At 39.6% G+C, this 16,490-nt stretch overlaps 1 protein-coding gene across 5 annotated transcripts in view; it reads left to right on the forward strand.

Moving 5' to 3' along the window:
* LOC131737501 (FYVE, RhoGEF and PH domain-containing protein 4-like) overlaps positions 1-16,490 on the forward strand; it is a 138,982-nt gene that overhangs the window by 79,004 nt on the left and 43,488 nt on the right. The window contains exon 1 of one of the 5 annotated variants that reach the window (XM_059026812.1): positions 6,923-7,060. The exons of the other annotated variants lie outside the window; for them this stretch is intronic. Coding sequence (XP_058882795.1) covers positions 7,039-7,060 — 22 coding nt within the window. The 5' untranslated portion in view covers positions 6,923-7,038. Of the gene's footprint in view, positions 1-6,922; positions 7,061-16,490 lie in introns of those variants that run through there. 5 annotated transcript variants of the gene reach the window in all.

Here is a 16,490-nt window from a genome sequence, read left to right on the forward strand (position 1 = left end):
GTCACACTCATTTAACCGCCACTGAAGTCAAAATTTTATAGGGTCAGATGTGTGAGTGCTGACTGTAACAGTTACTTTATTTCAATTCCTTTTAATCTTAATCAGTCTTCCTTCCCGTTTTGCTTGGAATTGTTCTCAGTGAAGTAGTCCTCGTCTGTTTGACCAGTGAGGAACTGGAGAATTGGTGCCTGCTTGCTGCTGTGAGACTAGAGAATGGTGTACCCTCTTGCATTATGAAAAATGCAACTTATTTTACTGAAAACAAGATTGCCGTCTTGCCTTTTTTTGCACAAACTCCCCTGTTAAGGCTTTCACATCTAATCACATAGCCCGTTCACAGTCCAATCATTCTCTCAGTCTCTCCTGGGTCATGGAACTTTTAAGGTAGTTTTCGATCAATTTCAGCTTTGAAAAGGACCTTTCTGTACTCGCCACAGTAACTAGTATAGTCATAAATAGCGTTATGTTTAAAAAAATAAAAGATCAGTTCATTTAAACGAATTATGATTGACAGATTGCTTGCCCTTTAATCAGAGGCCTCCTAGAGCGGCCATTTTGAAAACAGCTTTGAAACAAAAATAAAGTTCTAAGTGTAAAAAGCTGTCGGGATGTTAACAATGAAAAGAAAAATTACAAGTACTTATTTAAACAGTTGTAGCAACACGCGGGGACGTATAACGTCAAACGTATAATGTCAAACTTGTACTTTACTTGAACAAAAGTTATTGTATTTCTTGCTCTTATTGTATTACTTGTATTGTAACGCTTGAAATGTTTTTGCTTTATGATTGTAAGTCGCCCTGGTTAAGGGCGTCTGCTAAGAAATAAATAATAATAATAATAATAATAACGCAGAACCCCGCTACTTACTCTTTAAGTTCTGTTTAGATGTCCGGGAGTTTTCTTGGACTTTGGCTTCTTTTGGCTCCTCTCTGAAACCCGTGATCTGTACTTGCCCAACAAAGTAACTGTATCTTGGTAACCTACAGTAAGCTGATGGAATGTACAGAGTTGTCTGTTAATATCACAAAGAAAAAAAAAATGTAAATCATTCCTTGATAGCTGGAAGAGCCAGGGCTGATATGAATTCATTGTATAGTTTTTACACACCTTTACAGTAAAATATAGTAAATGTACTAATTCATTAACAGGGCCTAACTTTGAATTAACCAGATGCGTTAATTATCGAATCGTGAACAATGGATGGAGCACTGTACTGTATATTGAGCAGATTGATTGAGCAGATGATTTGTTCCTGGTAAACGTAATTAGGAAATGAATACGTGGAAACCCGTTCTGCCTGGCAATATAATTGTGTTTGTTTCATGCAGAGGTTCTATTCAACTTTTCATCTATCTAGATCCTGATCAATAAAGTAATTAATTTCACACAGTATACCTGCGAGCTTTTGCTTTTATTTCTTCCACGACGCTTGCATGTTGTTGCTCTAGACACCCCGAGCTTACAGGCATACAGTGGCAGATACTGTAGGACTCGTGAATTCAGTGTTTCTCTGTAGGCAGATGCAAAAGAAAACACAAAGCAGTGTTGAGAAAACTTCCTCAACTTCTAATCTATTTATAAAACTGCTCTGAGCCACAGGGAGATGGGCTTATAAACATCCTGCAGCCCAGTACTCAAGAGAATCATTCAGTGCACTCACACCTGGCAGCTGTGTACTAGACCCGATAGGGCCCGGGGACACGTGCTTTATTCATGGTCAGTGTATGTGCTTTATTCAAGGTCGTGTAGCTGATGTTCTACCATGACTAGTTAACTGTGGTCCAGGTTGAGACCACCACCAAAAGGCAAGAGAGGCTTGTGAATTAACCCACAGCACCACCTAGCCTGCCCATCTGTACGTTTGCGCTAATGATCATGCTGTAGAATGAATAGGTCTATCTGTGCATTAGTGCTGAGCTATGATGCTTAATTCACTAGGTGGGGGTGGGTGGCAGGGGAATGTGTTGCTGAGCTGTAATTAATCTCACTGCTGTATGTAATTAATCTCACTGCAGTGTGGAGTGGTGGTTAGGGCTCTGGACTCTTGACCAGAGGGTCGTTGGTTCAATCCTAGGTGGGGACACTGCTGCTGTACCCTTGAGCAAGGTACTTTACCTAGATTGCTCCAGTAAAAACCCAACTGTATAAATGGGTAATTGTATGTAAAAATAATGTGTAAAAAATAATGTAATTGTATGTAAAAATAATGTGACATTGTGTAACAATTGTAAGTCGCTGTATAAATGGGTAATTGTATGTAAAAATAATGTGATAACTTGTAACAATTGTAAGTCGCCCTGGATAAGGGTGTCTGCTAAGAAATTAATAATAATAAAAAAGCACAATAATTGATTATCTTTGTAACTTAACCTGCAGCACTTTGACTAGTTAGGACTAATATTCTGTGTGTGGATCTGTCGGTGTTGATGGCACAGCAGTGTTTTCATGGTACAAACTGTATTGTGTTATGACATGAAAGATGCCACTGATATTGTTTGTGGATTTTGAAATCTGTCATCGCTGTTCTGTAGTGCCTTATGCTCTTTGATATCGCATTGCTGTATTTGCTGTAAATATCATACTCATTATGAATTATTTATTAAAGCAGATGGCATTATGCACTGCAGTGCATTTGTAAATGTGTTCTGGATTGCTTTACAATGTGGCATGGTTTTGTTTTTGTATCAGTGCTCTGTATGCTACAGTATGTGGCTCTACCATTCTTTATATCGAGAACATTTCTATACAGCAGCTTACTTGTATGTAGACCTTCTGGTTTCATGCTTTTATTTTCCCAAAGTCAGCTGTATGACGGTTTAAATGTGAGTAATATTATCAGGAGCTTGTCCCACTACATTGTATTCTGGCATGGGCATTTCAGTGTGCTGGGAACAGTCCAGTTGGTGTTCCTACAACTTTACATGATCTCCCAGTCCCTTCATGTACACTGGCTGCTGACAGGAGACTAATAATACTAGGCGTGGGATCCTGAGGGCAATGCTGCCAGGCAAGGTGACACCTTCTCATACAGGAAGACAGGAGTCAGCCACAGAACACATGCCAACTCCCATGAGCTCAAAGAGTCCTGCCTGCCAATTGTAAATGCAAACTAAACCACCTTGGGGATTACCAGCATAAGCCTTCCCTGTGCTACAGCTGCTGCTGTGTCAAATTCAGTGTTTTAATTCAATTCAGGATTTCAATTTAATTAATGACAGAGATACAGTTTCTCCATTATGAAATGTCCCATGTCTTTTCTGTTTCATACCTATCTGCAAAAGATGCCTAGCATGTGTACAGCTTGCTGAATGCCAGGCTGGGAGCGCTGTGCCCTGGTTTGGATATAATGTGTGTTTGTGTGTGTAAACCAGCTAAGCTTCTTATCGCTGTAACATTATTAAACAATCCACTGCATAATTTGGCCCTTCAGCCCTATTTCTAGTGCTTGAGAGAGACCCAGGATTGAAAGGCAGGGGGTTGTTGCAGTGCAGTGAGGGTAAGCAATGAGGCTCACTATATACAGTGCCGTTATCCCCTTTTCATGAGCTCAAAAAACAAAACCAAATGCTGCTTTACCATTAATCTATATGAGACAAATGCAGCCCCCTGCTCCATGCAGTATACTTCACCCTTCCTGTGCTGTCTCTGCACTCCACCAGCACTGTGCTTGATCTCAGACCCCTCCCTAGTTTTGTTTTCTTACAGTGTGTATATTGAATCATGATACCAGTTGTGGCTGACTCGCACCTTCAGTTACTTCCTTTATACCTGTACGAGGCATATAGAAAACATGGAGTCTAGGGAGAGAGCCTTGCCTTGACTCTCTGAGGCAGTGTGGATGGAACACAAACTGTACATGCATACACACATACAGACAACATGTACAGACACAGACTTGTTTTAGGTATTTCTTTTAATATAACCCTCTGTAGATATTTAGAGAAATCTACAGAAAATTAAAAAAAATGTATTGCCAGTTTTACAGAGCTGTAGAAAATGATAGAAATCAAAAAATCTATTGAAATGGAAGAGCTCTACAGATAAAGCTATATCTTTTTATAGTAGCGTATAGTGTGATGTTTCTGGGGTTTTATTTATTTTATCTAAAGGATTTTTTTTCTAAGGCAAGTACTGTGGTCTCTCATGTTGACAGTACAATTCACACATCAGCCTAACACTAATATTTAGTGTAAAATACCCAACATGAACTTGACACCTCTCAAAGATCATTTATTTCAACTTGACAACTGTGCCATCTTTCCCCTCCCACACACATATACAGTGCCTTGCGAAAGTATTCGGCCCCCTTGAACTTTGCGACCTTTTGCCACATTTCAGGCTTCAAACATAAAGATATGAAACTGTAATTTTTTGTGAAGAATCAACAACAAGTGGGACACAATCATGAAGTGGAACGAAATTTATTGGATATTTCAAACTTTTTTAACAAATAAAAAACTGAAAAATTGGGCGTGCAAAATTATTCAGCCCCTTTACTTTCAGTGCAGCAAACTCTCTCCAGAAGTTCAGTGAGGATCTCTGAATGATCCAATGTTGACCTAAATGACTAATGATGATAAATAGAATCCACCTGTGTGTAACCAAGTCTCCGTATAAATGCACCTGCACTGTGATAGTCTCAGAGGTCCGTTTAAAGCGCAGAGAGCATCATGAAGAACAAGGAACACACCAGGCAGGTCCGAGATACTGTTGTGGAGAAGTTTAAAGCCGGATTTGGATACAAAAAGATTTCCCAAGCTTTAAACATCCCAAGGAGCACTGTGCAAGCGATAATATTGAAATGGAAGGAGTATCAGACCACTGCAAATCTACCAAGACCTGGCCGTCCCTCTAAACTTTCAGCTCATACAAGGAGAAGACTGATCAGAGATGCAGCCAAGAGGCCCATGATCACTCTGGATGAACTGCAGAGATCTACAGCTGAGGTGGGAGACTCTGTCCATAGGACAACAATCAGTCGTATACTGCACAAATCTGGCCTTTATGGAAGAGTGGCAAGAAGAAAGCCATTTCTTAAAGATATCCATAAAAAGTGTCGTTTACAGTTTGCCACAAGCCACCTGCGAGACACACCAAACATGTGGAAGAAGGTGCTCTGGTCAGATGAAACCAAAATCGAACTTTTTGGCAACAATGCAAAACGTTATGTTTGGCATAAAAGCAACACAGCTCATCACCCTGAACACACCATCCCCACTGTCAAACATGGTGGTGGCAGCATCATGGTTTGGGCCTGCTTTTCTTCAGCAGGGACAGGGAAGATGGTTAAAATTGATGGGAAGATGGATGGAGCCAAATACAGGACCATTCTGGAAGAAAACCTGATGGAGTCTGCAAAAGACCTGAGACTGGGACGGAGATTTGTCTTCCAACAAGACAATGATCCAAAACATAAAGCAAAATCTACAATGGAATGGTTCACAAATAAACATATCCAGGTGTTAGAATGGCCAAGTCAAAGTCCAGACCTGAATCCAATCGAGAATCTGTGGAAAGAACTGAAAACTGCTGTTCACAAATGCTCTCCATCCAACCTCACTGAGCTCGAGCTGTTTTGCAAGGAGGAATGGGCAAAAATTTCAGTCTCTCAATGTGCAAAACTGATAGAGACATACCCCAAGCGACTTACAGCTGTAATCGCAGCAAAAGGTGGCGCTACAAAGTATTAACTTAAGGGGGCTGAATAATTTTGCACGCCCAATTTTTCAGTTTTTTATTTGTTAAAAAAGTTTGAAATATCCAATAAATTTCGTTCCACTTCATGATTGTGTCCCACTTGTTGTTGATTCTTCACAAAAAATTACAGTTTCATATCTTTATGTTTGAAGCCTGAAATGTGGCAAAAGGTCGCAAAGTTCAAGGGGGCCGAATACTTTCGCAAGGCACTGTAGACATAAATGATGATGCTTCTTGTTTTTATTAAATGTGCTAATATTCCTCAGCAGTACTGTGTATCTTCACTGGTGTGCGCACAGGAGAGTTGGTGACAAGTTGTGCCTGGGGTGGTGAGGCTTGGAGGACTGTTCATTGAGTGCTTGATTTGGTTCAGACACTGGCAAGAGGGAGCTTGTTTGGACCTGTCTGTTGGGAGGGAACATTCAAATAGAAGGTTCTGTTTGCTTTAAAGGTTGGCCTGAGAATCAAGAGACTGGATTTGAAACCCAGCTCAGTGTGAGACTCTGTAAAGTGAAATGAAGGTAAAGTTAAACAGGTTTGTTAGGGTTGACTTCAACTGCAGGTTTCCTTTAGTCTCAGGGAGAGAAGTACTTGATTAAACTGTTACATGCAAAATGCATCATTTACCTGCGTTACAAATATGAAAATATGTGTAATGACAGAAAGGCAACTGGGAACATACTCGCTTTCTTGGTGTTTTCTGTAAAATATTATCAGTGTAGCAAAATATAAAATCTTTAAAACTTACTGCTGCAAACTGTGGCCTGGCATACCTGTTAGACTCACATTGTGAGAGGCAAGAGGGTGCTTGTGAAACCCAAGGATGGAATAAGACTCCAGTTGCATAGCAGCTTCACCCATTCCAGGTTTTAATACAAGCTTGATTAGTGTGTATGTAAGTGTGTATTTAACAAGCTTAGCAGTGTCTTATTAAACTCATAGTAAAACCAGGGATGGATCATATTGTTATGCAATAGGAGTTATTTCCCGCCTGATAAATTGGAATGCACTGAACTTCAAAAGAATGTAGCAAACAGGCAGTGACTGAGGAAATATATTTCAGTGCACAGTAAAAGAGAACATGCTGGCAGGGAGATAAATACACACAAAGACTCTTGTCTCCATGGTTTGCAGTCATGAGAATGTTGCTTTTCTGGTTTTAAGGAGGGGAGGGGCCAAGACAGAAGCTACTATCGTGGTTGTTGCAACACATTCAAAGTGGGGAACAGGAACTAATTGTTAATCTGCTTTTAATCACCAGCACTGTACGTTTGCATCACAGTTTCTCGAGTTTGGCTTTTGTATTCGGGAAGGGCAGATCTTGGTGGGATATATACCATGTCTAATGACCTGCCTTCCGGTGAGTTTGTTTAGATCTAATTGCATGAGCTGCATTCTTAACAGAGCATATTGTTCTGGGTAACTGATAAAATAGTAGATTAGAGAGATAATACTCTGTGCATTTTATTGACCTGGTGCCTGAATGCTGTGTTTCCACTCACCTTGAACTGCAGCGGAGTGCTGTACTTTAACAGTTTGGCACAGAGTCCTCTTCTGTGAGCCTGGCCTCTGAAGTCTCTGTGCTTTATGCAGTAGTTCCTAATGGGATTTGCACAGTTTGTAAGGATCGTTGCAGAGTACCGTAATTCTGTTTAGACCTGTATTTACTGTATATATGTGTGATTGAACATTTTAGTGTTTGAGATGTCTCATTTTCAAGAGGGCCAAGAATGAACTGTAGACAAGGGGTTGTGATGAAAACAAAAATATAGTGAGTAAGCGTAGGATACAAACCACTACAGCGCAGAAGTGTTTCAGCACTGCAGACCTGCAAGTGCAGTCTAGGGAAACCCACTCCACTCACACTGGGAAGCAGGTAACCAGTCCCAGGCATGGCTATGACACTAAATCCATCTTGTCGGACTTATTTCCATAGGAGACCCAGACACAGTTTAACTAGTCATTGTGAAGGCTGTGTTTTAATTGCAGACTTTGCTTTCCCAGTCAATTAAAGACACAATGACACAGCCAGAAAACGCAGTACCTTCTGCTTGAGGGAATTCTCACTATTGTAAACTTTTTTTTTTATTTCTATTGTCAGACAGAAAAATACCAGTACAGAGATCCGCAACAGGAACTCAGTGTTGATAAATATTAACTGCACGAGACAGCACAGTTAGGTACAAAGGTTATCAACAAAGCAGTTTTGCAAGCTTCAGACAAGTTCTAACAGTGTGTGGTAGGAGATTTTTTTTTACATGCATGCACACGACACGCACTAATGGAGGAAACGTCTCCCCAGAATGTGGTCCTCAACGTATCCGCATATTTAGACAAGAAGTGGGAGGGATGGGATGGTTTTTATGTACTATGGATCAATACATTGAGGTTTAGAAAAGTTTCATTAGCCATAATCCGGTTTTTAAGGTTATTTTCTTAGGGTGCTATAGAATAACCCCCCTCCCCACCCCATCACTACACTTAGTTCTGCTTTGTTGCCTCCTCATTATTACAGTGTTTTGCCACTGCCACTCAGTTCTGAGAATTACTTTCCCTAGATCAAGCTCCGATTCTGCTTGGCGTAATTTCGAACAGTGCAATTCACCCGGTCATTCTGCCACTGTGAATGAGAGCAAGAAAAATTATAAAGTGACATCCAGTAAAAATAAATATTCAATCAGCAGCATTGATTATATCTCTTAACACTTGTTTTTTAAATAGCACCCTCACTGCCTGACCAATATATGCAGCAAATATCACACCCCCAAAGCCAGACTTGCATATTGCACTTACAAACCCAATTCACACACATTCAGCTGCACTTGGATACCTGCATAGAAAAAGTCAGTAAATAATGTGAAATGGAATGCAGAATCGGTAGTACTCTACAGAGAAATAACAACACTTCCACTTTCCCCTCGGTAGAGCTGGAAACTGAGTGTTTGGTGGTGTGCTTTCAATGGGTTTGATGGAGAAGAGAGAGTTGGTTCTTGGCTGCTCTTCTTCACTGTCTTTTAACAAGTCCTTGTGGAATCTTTGAGCAGGGCAGCCAGGTAAAGGTGACTGAGACCTTCCGGCTTGTCTGTGTGTATCAAAGGAAAGCATTTATGTTAATGGTTTTTTAAAACCCTAATAAACAAAAACAAAAAAAGATGAATAAGCAACAAAATCATTTGAAGGTGATTTGTTTTATGTATCCACTCCGAGTGCCCAGCAGGCATGAATGATTTATGCATTTAAAGATATTGTAATGACTTAAGACTGTATTCTAACTAAAGAATAAAAGTACCCACTGTAAATACAGTAACATAGACACAGTCTGGGGTTCCTCTATTATTATAACTAGTCCGCCATGAAACCTCATAAATATTTCTTGCTGGAATATAAATAATTTAAACATCTTTTACTGATCATTAAATTGTGGACCTATAAATGAAATGCTCAGTGTGCTAAAGGCAATGTGACAAAGTGACAAAGAGCAGAAACTTAACCACAAACCTATTTTTAATACCCGAGCATCACGAAATGAATCTTCCGGCATGTCTTTTAGCACCTTCTCTCATCATTGGTTCCTTATATGAGTGCTGTAGCGCAAATGCTGGTAGGTTTGTATTTTTTGCTGTTCGGATGTCACCTGAAAACACAACATGGGCAAAATATCCAGTGTAACAGAATCTGTTGAAAGCACACTGTAACCCCCAGTCATTCGGCATGTGTTGCTCTTTGGAGTATTCCTTAGATGTACTGACCTGGGTTAACTTTTTAACATTTTACAAACTTCAGTTAATTCCTGTTTTACCCATGTTTTTTCTATGCTGAAGAGATTTGATCCGTCATACTTCCAGTAGCAGTGTTCACACGCTACCTAGTCAGAACAAGTTAAATCTGTTTACGATCACAGCCCACCACAGGCTTTAACTGCTTTTGTTTCTCACTATCAAAAACTCAGGACTTACCAACAACAGGCACTACAGGGTGTTGTTTTTTAAATCCTATAAAATGCATTAAAATGTATGTAGTGTAACAGTATTGCTAAATACCACTAGCAGTGACCCCTAACCTCCTCCTCCTCTGTGTTGTGCTGTGTTAGGCAGCAACCCTTTGGGACACTTTCATGCTGAGCCCCCAGTTTGAGGCAAGGTTATGGGATCTTTCAGCACAATAAGGTAAACTTGCTTGGACCTTCAGGACAGTAGTTATGATTCGATTCAAGAGGCAGCACACTCGGTCACAAATACAAATACAATATGCCAGTTGGAAGATGGTGAGGAAGATTGCTTGCTTCAAGCCTGTTTCTAGTTTCACATCTGAACACCCTGCCAGTTTCCCCAACTTTCAGGATATATATGTTCAAGTGCATAAAATCTATCCAATGAGTTTTTTTACAGTGTTTATCCATGTCCTGCAATCATTTCCAGTAGCATGTAATTATATTATATTGAAAGACGCTAATTAACTCTGCCATACTGTATCATTTTCAGTTACCTCCTCCTGTCTGATGCACTTTTATGCTGATTTCAGACTTTCTGCCCCCCCCCCCCCCCCCCCCCCAGCCTGGAGCATGCATATAGTGGATGTAGGTCACAGTGATTTTTTAGATAGTTTTATTCTAGTGTTTTAAAACCAGTTAACAGTCTCCTTCTCTGTGGCATGTATAAATGAATGGATTACAAACCAGAAAGAACGCGTCCTCTTGATCTTTTTAAAATGTCAGCAAAGATTTGGATCAAAATTCGGTCCAGAGCAAGATGTTTTTCAGCCGGTCGGGGGATAAACAAAGCTTTGAGGGCCACAGCATTTATTTTTGTGATTCATGTAGACTGCAGTCCGCTCCTGCTGCTCTCAGTACTTTTACCTGCAGTGTGTTAGTGAGTCACATAATATTGCAGGCATTCTGCTGAAAAATACACATGCAGTAACCCTTGCAGTACCTTATTATTATTATTATTATTATTAATAATTTCTTAGCATACACCCTTATCCAGGGCGACTTACAATTGTTACAAGATATCACATTATTTTTTACATACAATTACATTATTTTTTACACATTATTTTTACATACAATTACCCATTTATACAGTTGGGGTTTTACTGTAGCAATCTAGGTAAAGTACCTTGCTCAAGGGTACAGCAGCAGTGTCCCCTACCTGGGATTGAAATCACAACCCTCTGGTCAAGAGTCCAGAGCCCTAACCACTACTCCACACTGCTGCCTACTGTGACCTTAGCCCACTGCACCCCGACACAGTGCTTTGTCATTCTCTGGCATAGATCTGGAGTAACACTGGGACATTTAAGATAAAAATCTGAAGCAAAGCAGTGCGGGGCTGGTGAGAATGATGTTGTGACAATGAGAAGTGAGAAAATGTTTTCTTAAGTCTTAAAACTACTGACGCCAACTTTATAGGTTCGCTGTTACTTAAAATATTTGCTAAATCATTATCGTATGTGAAGGGTAGGGTCAGTCTGTTTTTGATATATATTTTTTTCTTCTCTTCCCTATGTTGTATTAAGGTCATGTGTGGTTCAGAAACGGTGTCTAAAAGAAATGAGAGGAAACTGGGCAGAGAAGGAAATTTAGCAAAATACATTCTAGAAGTGTTTCCTGTGAAGCTTCAGCAGGATTGAGCACTCCTAAGATCATTCTCCATACTGTGTATTCATTTTATTTATTTATATATTATTTTTTATTCTGTTTTGGAATTCGCATAATTTTTTATAGCCCATAAGAAATGCATATATTATGGCACATCTGAAATTACAGAAACATATTGCTAATTCTTCATGCAAGCTTTTTTAATTTTACAGCAAGGTGCAGTGACCACAGCAGCCATTATGCACTCATCAATAGTCCAGCCCATGTACAATCCAACCTGCTTAATATCACTCCTGATAATGTTCTGGACAGAATATAATAAGAGTCAATTGGGACAAGCTCCTGATCACATGATGTTTTCAAATTCTTCTCACATTCTGTCATACGGATTTCCACCCTTAAAAGATTATTGTTTACAAATTAACCCCAGGCTTTCTAACATGTTTAATTATTGCAATGTGTTGTACATGTACGGTAGAGTAGACTACACTTTTATTAATTAACACCACTGTAATCAATGCAATAATGACAATTCTACATTGAATTCCCCAGTAAGAAACCCATATTTGTTGTATCCTTTTCTGTGTTTTAATGCTTGCTTTGCCAGGTGGATATTGGTGAAGCACTGATAGTCAGCTCTGCATATTTGCTCAGTCCTGGAAGCAATATTAAAAGCGGAGTTGAAATTCAGTGTCAGATGTGTGTGAATGAGGACATTTCTACTGTGCCATCCAGTTTCATGAGAATTGTCAATAGCACATCGCTAATTTAGATGTTAGTATCCTCTGGAGCCATGTGTGTTTTGGAACACCATTTTGATTTTCATATTCGTTAGAGTCAAATCAAATGGTGTACGGGGATTGTTCCTGCAAGTTACACACATTTCATAATCCAGCCTCATAGTTTACCGCAGAAGATTGAGATGCCTTAGTTATTTTATTATGCAGAATCATCTTACTTCATTGTGCAACGATGGTCCTGCATGGACTATGGTCCTTCAGACCATTCTAGCATCTTACTTCATTGTGCAACGATGGTCCTGCATGGACTATGGTCCTTCAGACCATTCTAGCATCTTACTTCATTGTGCAACGATGGTCCTGCATGGACTATGGTCCTTCAGACCATTCTAGCATTTTTCAGAATGTACACACTTTCTTTGCTTCAGTGAAAACTCAGTGATCTAGCTAGCAAACTGGGATTTGGGGGATTAGTGTATGATGGGCTAATTGAAAAACCCTGATAATTCTGAAATGATGACCCGTATTTGTATGGATTTGCGGATGGCATCGAATGACCCTTGTGTTCTTGGTCCTGTGCTGCTGGCAGTGGTCTGTAACTGCTCCTTATCCTGGATATGTTGGTAGCCACTGGTTTAGCTCAATGGAATAGACCCCTGTGGCAAGCTGGCCTGAGCGGTGATGTCAGACCCGATAAAAACACACACAGCACAGCGAGTGAAATGGTGAAGGTGCTTGCTAGCGCCGGTTTATTGTAAAATAAAGGGTTTAAACCAAACACAACAAAACACTCAAAATAAATGGCGCAATGGCCAAACAAACAGACAGACAAAACAGCGGATGAACAGACAAGCAAACAAGTACTGTGCTGGTCCTCAAGCACAAAGTAGCAATTGTTATTGTTTCTCTTACTTTTTATTCCTCCTCTCCACACCCGTTCTCCACTCACCGAATACACAACCCCGAGTGAGTGAATTGTGCAGCTATTTACGCAGCTGTACTGGGATTCAATTACTAATGAATCATTCACTTGAGCCCCAGCACATGAACTAATTTGTGCATTCCCCGTGCTCACATATTATTACATACTTTATCTGCACGTGAAGTGATTGTGCAATACCGTGCCTAAATACAACTATATATTTTAAATCACTCGTGCTACACAGACCCATTTATATCCCGTGCACCAATACCTATAGACCAACATTAACACACCACATGCAACATATAACACAAAATACACACAGAGGCAGGGCACACTGCCACAACCCCATGGAGAATGCACTAGACTAGAAGAATGGATAGGGCTGCTCTCCAGGGCACAGTTGCTGTCTGAACCTGCCAGACAATGGCTAGGTGGTCAATGTTTTTATCTTGAACCTCACCTACTCTCTGTGTATATGTGTGTATATCCATATACAGTGTAAAGGGAATGCCAGTGCTAGTGTGATGGTATTATGGGGCAAATGGGAATCATGATCATACCAGCTTGTTACATGACTTAAATTGAATGAGGAAGGCTGTTCAGTTTATTTTATTGAAAAAAATGTAATAACTCAGTATTTGAGCAACAGAAGCACTCAGAATGATTGCAAACACCATGAAACAGGAAGGCACATTAAAATGACTTTTGGAGCTACTAGCTCTCAAGGTACATGTATATAATTTGCAGCATAGCTGGGAAAGTTCCCCAAAGACGCACGCTTTCATCTTTATTATCTTGTTCAGTGTTTTGCTGTTCCCATGGACTGTCATTTACTGTGGACGTGATTTAAAACAACATGGTGATATCGCTGTGATAATGCTGTGGACGGCTGTGAATCTTAAACCTGATCAAATAATGGGTATGCATCTTAATGCTTTCTAACAACGTGGTGGCTTTAGGCTGTTGTTCACTGGGATGTGATAGGGTTAGTAGCTTTGTGGCGTGGCTGCCGGACTGCAGTGTTGGAGGCTCTGTTCAAGCTGGTATTTCCTAAGATGATTTTGTGGACTCAGACAGGACAGACCCTGACCAACATCTGACCAAGCAGATTGTTTTAAACAAATAACTGCACTTAGTTCCAAGTTTCTTTAGTTTTTTTGTTCTGTTTGCTGTTCTTTAATACTGTTACTGCCCCTTGCTGGGGATGAAACCCTCTGCAAAGGGGATATAGTGGAGGTGATCATACAGTGTGTATGTACGGCATACTTTTGCATATCAGATTCCAGAGGTGTATAGTGGTGTCTGTCTGTCTGTACATCCCTCCCTGTATTTCATACTTACATTTTTGCATATCAATGTGTTGTTGCACCTACAGGACTCATCTACTTCAAATGGCCTTTTAACCTTGGATTGATTGCACCATTGTGTTGCAATGTAGTTTATTTATGGCATTTGGAAACAGTGAATCAGACCACTCCACATCCCTGAGCTTGAGCACTTGATTCAAGAAGGAGATTTTAAAAGATTTGTTTTGAAAGCCCTTTTCAATTGGGGTCCCTGTTTTGATCTTTGTGGGAGACATCATCTCACAAGAGTACACTCTGAAGTAATACAGTGTTATGAATCCGGGTTTACAATGGATATGCAGTTTGGTTTCTGTAATACTCCTTCAGAAAACTTTGGAAGAAAGTAGAACCTTTTTAAATGCTAACAAATGGGCCTATATATTTAAAAAGTATCTTTATTGTCAGAACAGTTTTGTGAATATTAAACTTTGTTGGGGTTAACACTTTTAACTGTACCGTATAAAACACTTTTAGATTCTTAATATAATTTGTCATGTTATTCATAAGCGATTAGGATCTGAAAGCATGATTTTTGAAACTGGAGACAAAATGTATGAAAACATAAGCTTCTGATTTCCTGTGCAAAGTATTTGTTTTGGGTTAGAGTATATCATTTTCTAATGTTTTTAATCAAACACTGGTGTAAAAGAATGGTACCAAGTGAAAATGTCTACAGCAGCAGCGAAGAAGTTAAACAGATAATCACAATGTTTAAATGCCAGATTTGTGAGGATCAGATCATACGACTGGCATGACAAAAAGACCAACTGATACGCTAATCAAAGAGGTGATTCAAACCTAACATGCAGCATATTGATAAGATTTAGTAAATGGTTTAGCACGGCCTGAAGTGAATTATTTTGCACATCTGTATTTAATGTACATCTTATTTCCATTGCTGAGACCCAGTTAGCTCTTAGTCTATTATTTTATATTTAAAAGTTAGTCAGATCATCTCATGAGTTTTTTAAAAGAGTGATTCTTATTAATAAAAAACAGTGATTATATAGCATATTCATTTTGAGTCTAGAACAGTTTCATGAATATCACTTTTTTTTTATGTTCCAGTGTTAAAAAATATTATTTTAAACAAGAGTTTTGTTGGGTTTTTTAAGCTTTGTGAACAGGGCCGAATGATATCAGATTGGAATTACAGGACGTAATGTTTGACTTTCCTGCAATGCTAGAGTGAGCAGTAGAATAGCCTGGAAGTGGCATTAAAGGACACACCAGTGTGAATTGTGTAGTAGATTGGCTAGGCTGAACCCTTGTGCCTGATAAGCACTCACTGCTACTTGTGTCTCTTTTAAAAGTGTGTTTGGCAAAATCCCAGCTTATTTAAGTCAACATTCTTTGAGATGTCACAAGCGCACTGCAGTATGTTCGGAAAATAGGAAAGGAATGTGTGAAGCAGCCGTTTGCACATAAAGCACCTACTGTACAGTAATGATTGTAATGGTATTCCAGAAAGCATAAGAAATTAGCACAAGCAAACAAATGCAGTATAATACAAAAAGAAAGCAGGATGTAACGTAGTAACCGGTAGGTGATACTAAAAGACATGATCTTGAGTGCACGGGACTGAATGAAAAGATCTTGGAAGAATTTACTCTCTGGATTAATTTTGAACTGAAAGCCAGTACACAGCAGTCTTAACTTATCAGAATCACATGAAAAGATGGAAATAAATTGTTGCTTTCTGGCAAAAACAATACATGTCAGTGTTAGCAAACCAGTGGGCTTGAGGAATAGCTTGGGCTAATCAGACTAAGCTACATATTTCCAGGAAGCTTTGCTCCACAATAAACAAGCTGACAGATTGCATACCGTGTCAGGGAGAAAGGAGGGAGTGCAAGAGCACGTGACCTGGGGGGTTCCGCCATAATCTGTTTCTGATAATCGCAGAACAACATCAGTAAATGGGACACCTCTGTTAGAATTCACTAGTATAGGAAGCATGGAGTGAGGGGCACGCTGGCAATGCCTGTACAAGTTAGATCAATACCATCCCTAATAGCCAGGAATGAGCTCTGTATACCAGTATTTCAATCTTTTGTAATTTAAACCCTTACACTTTCTGTAACCTAGCAACAGAGGAACATTGTTGATAGAAATGTTGTTTACACAAAAAGTAAATTCAAGCAGGAAGAAACCCAAGGGGAGAGAGTACAGGGATTTGT

The sequence above is a fragment of the Acipenser ruthenus genome, chromosome 7 (genome assembly GCF_902713425.1).
Source record: "Acipenser ruthenus chromosome 7, fAciRut3.2 maternal haplotype, whole genome shotgun sequence".
NCBI classification, from domain to species: Eukaryota; Metazoa; Chordata; class Actinopteri; order Acipenseriformes; family Acipenseridae; genus Acipenser; species Acipenser ruthenus.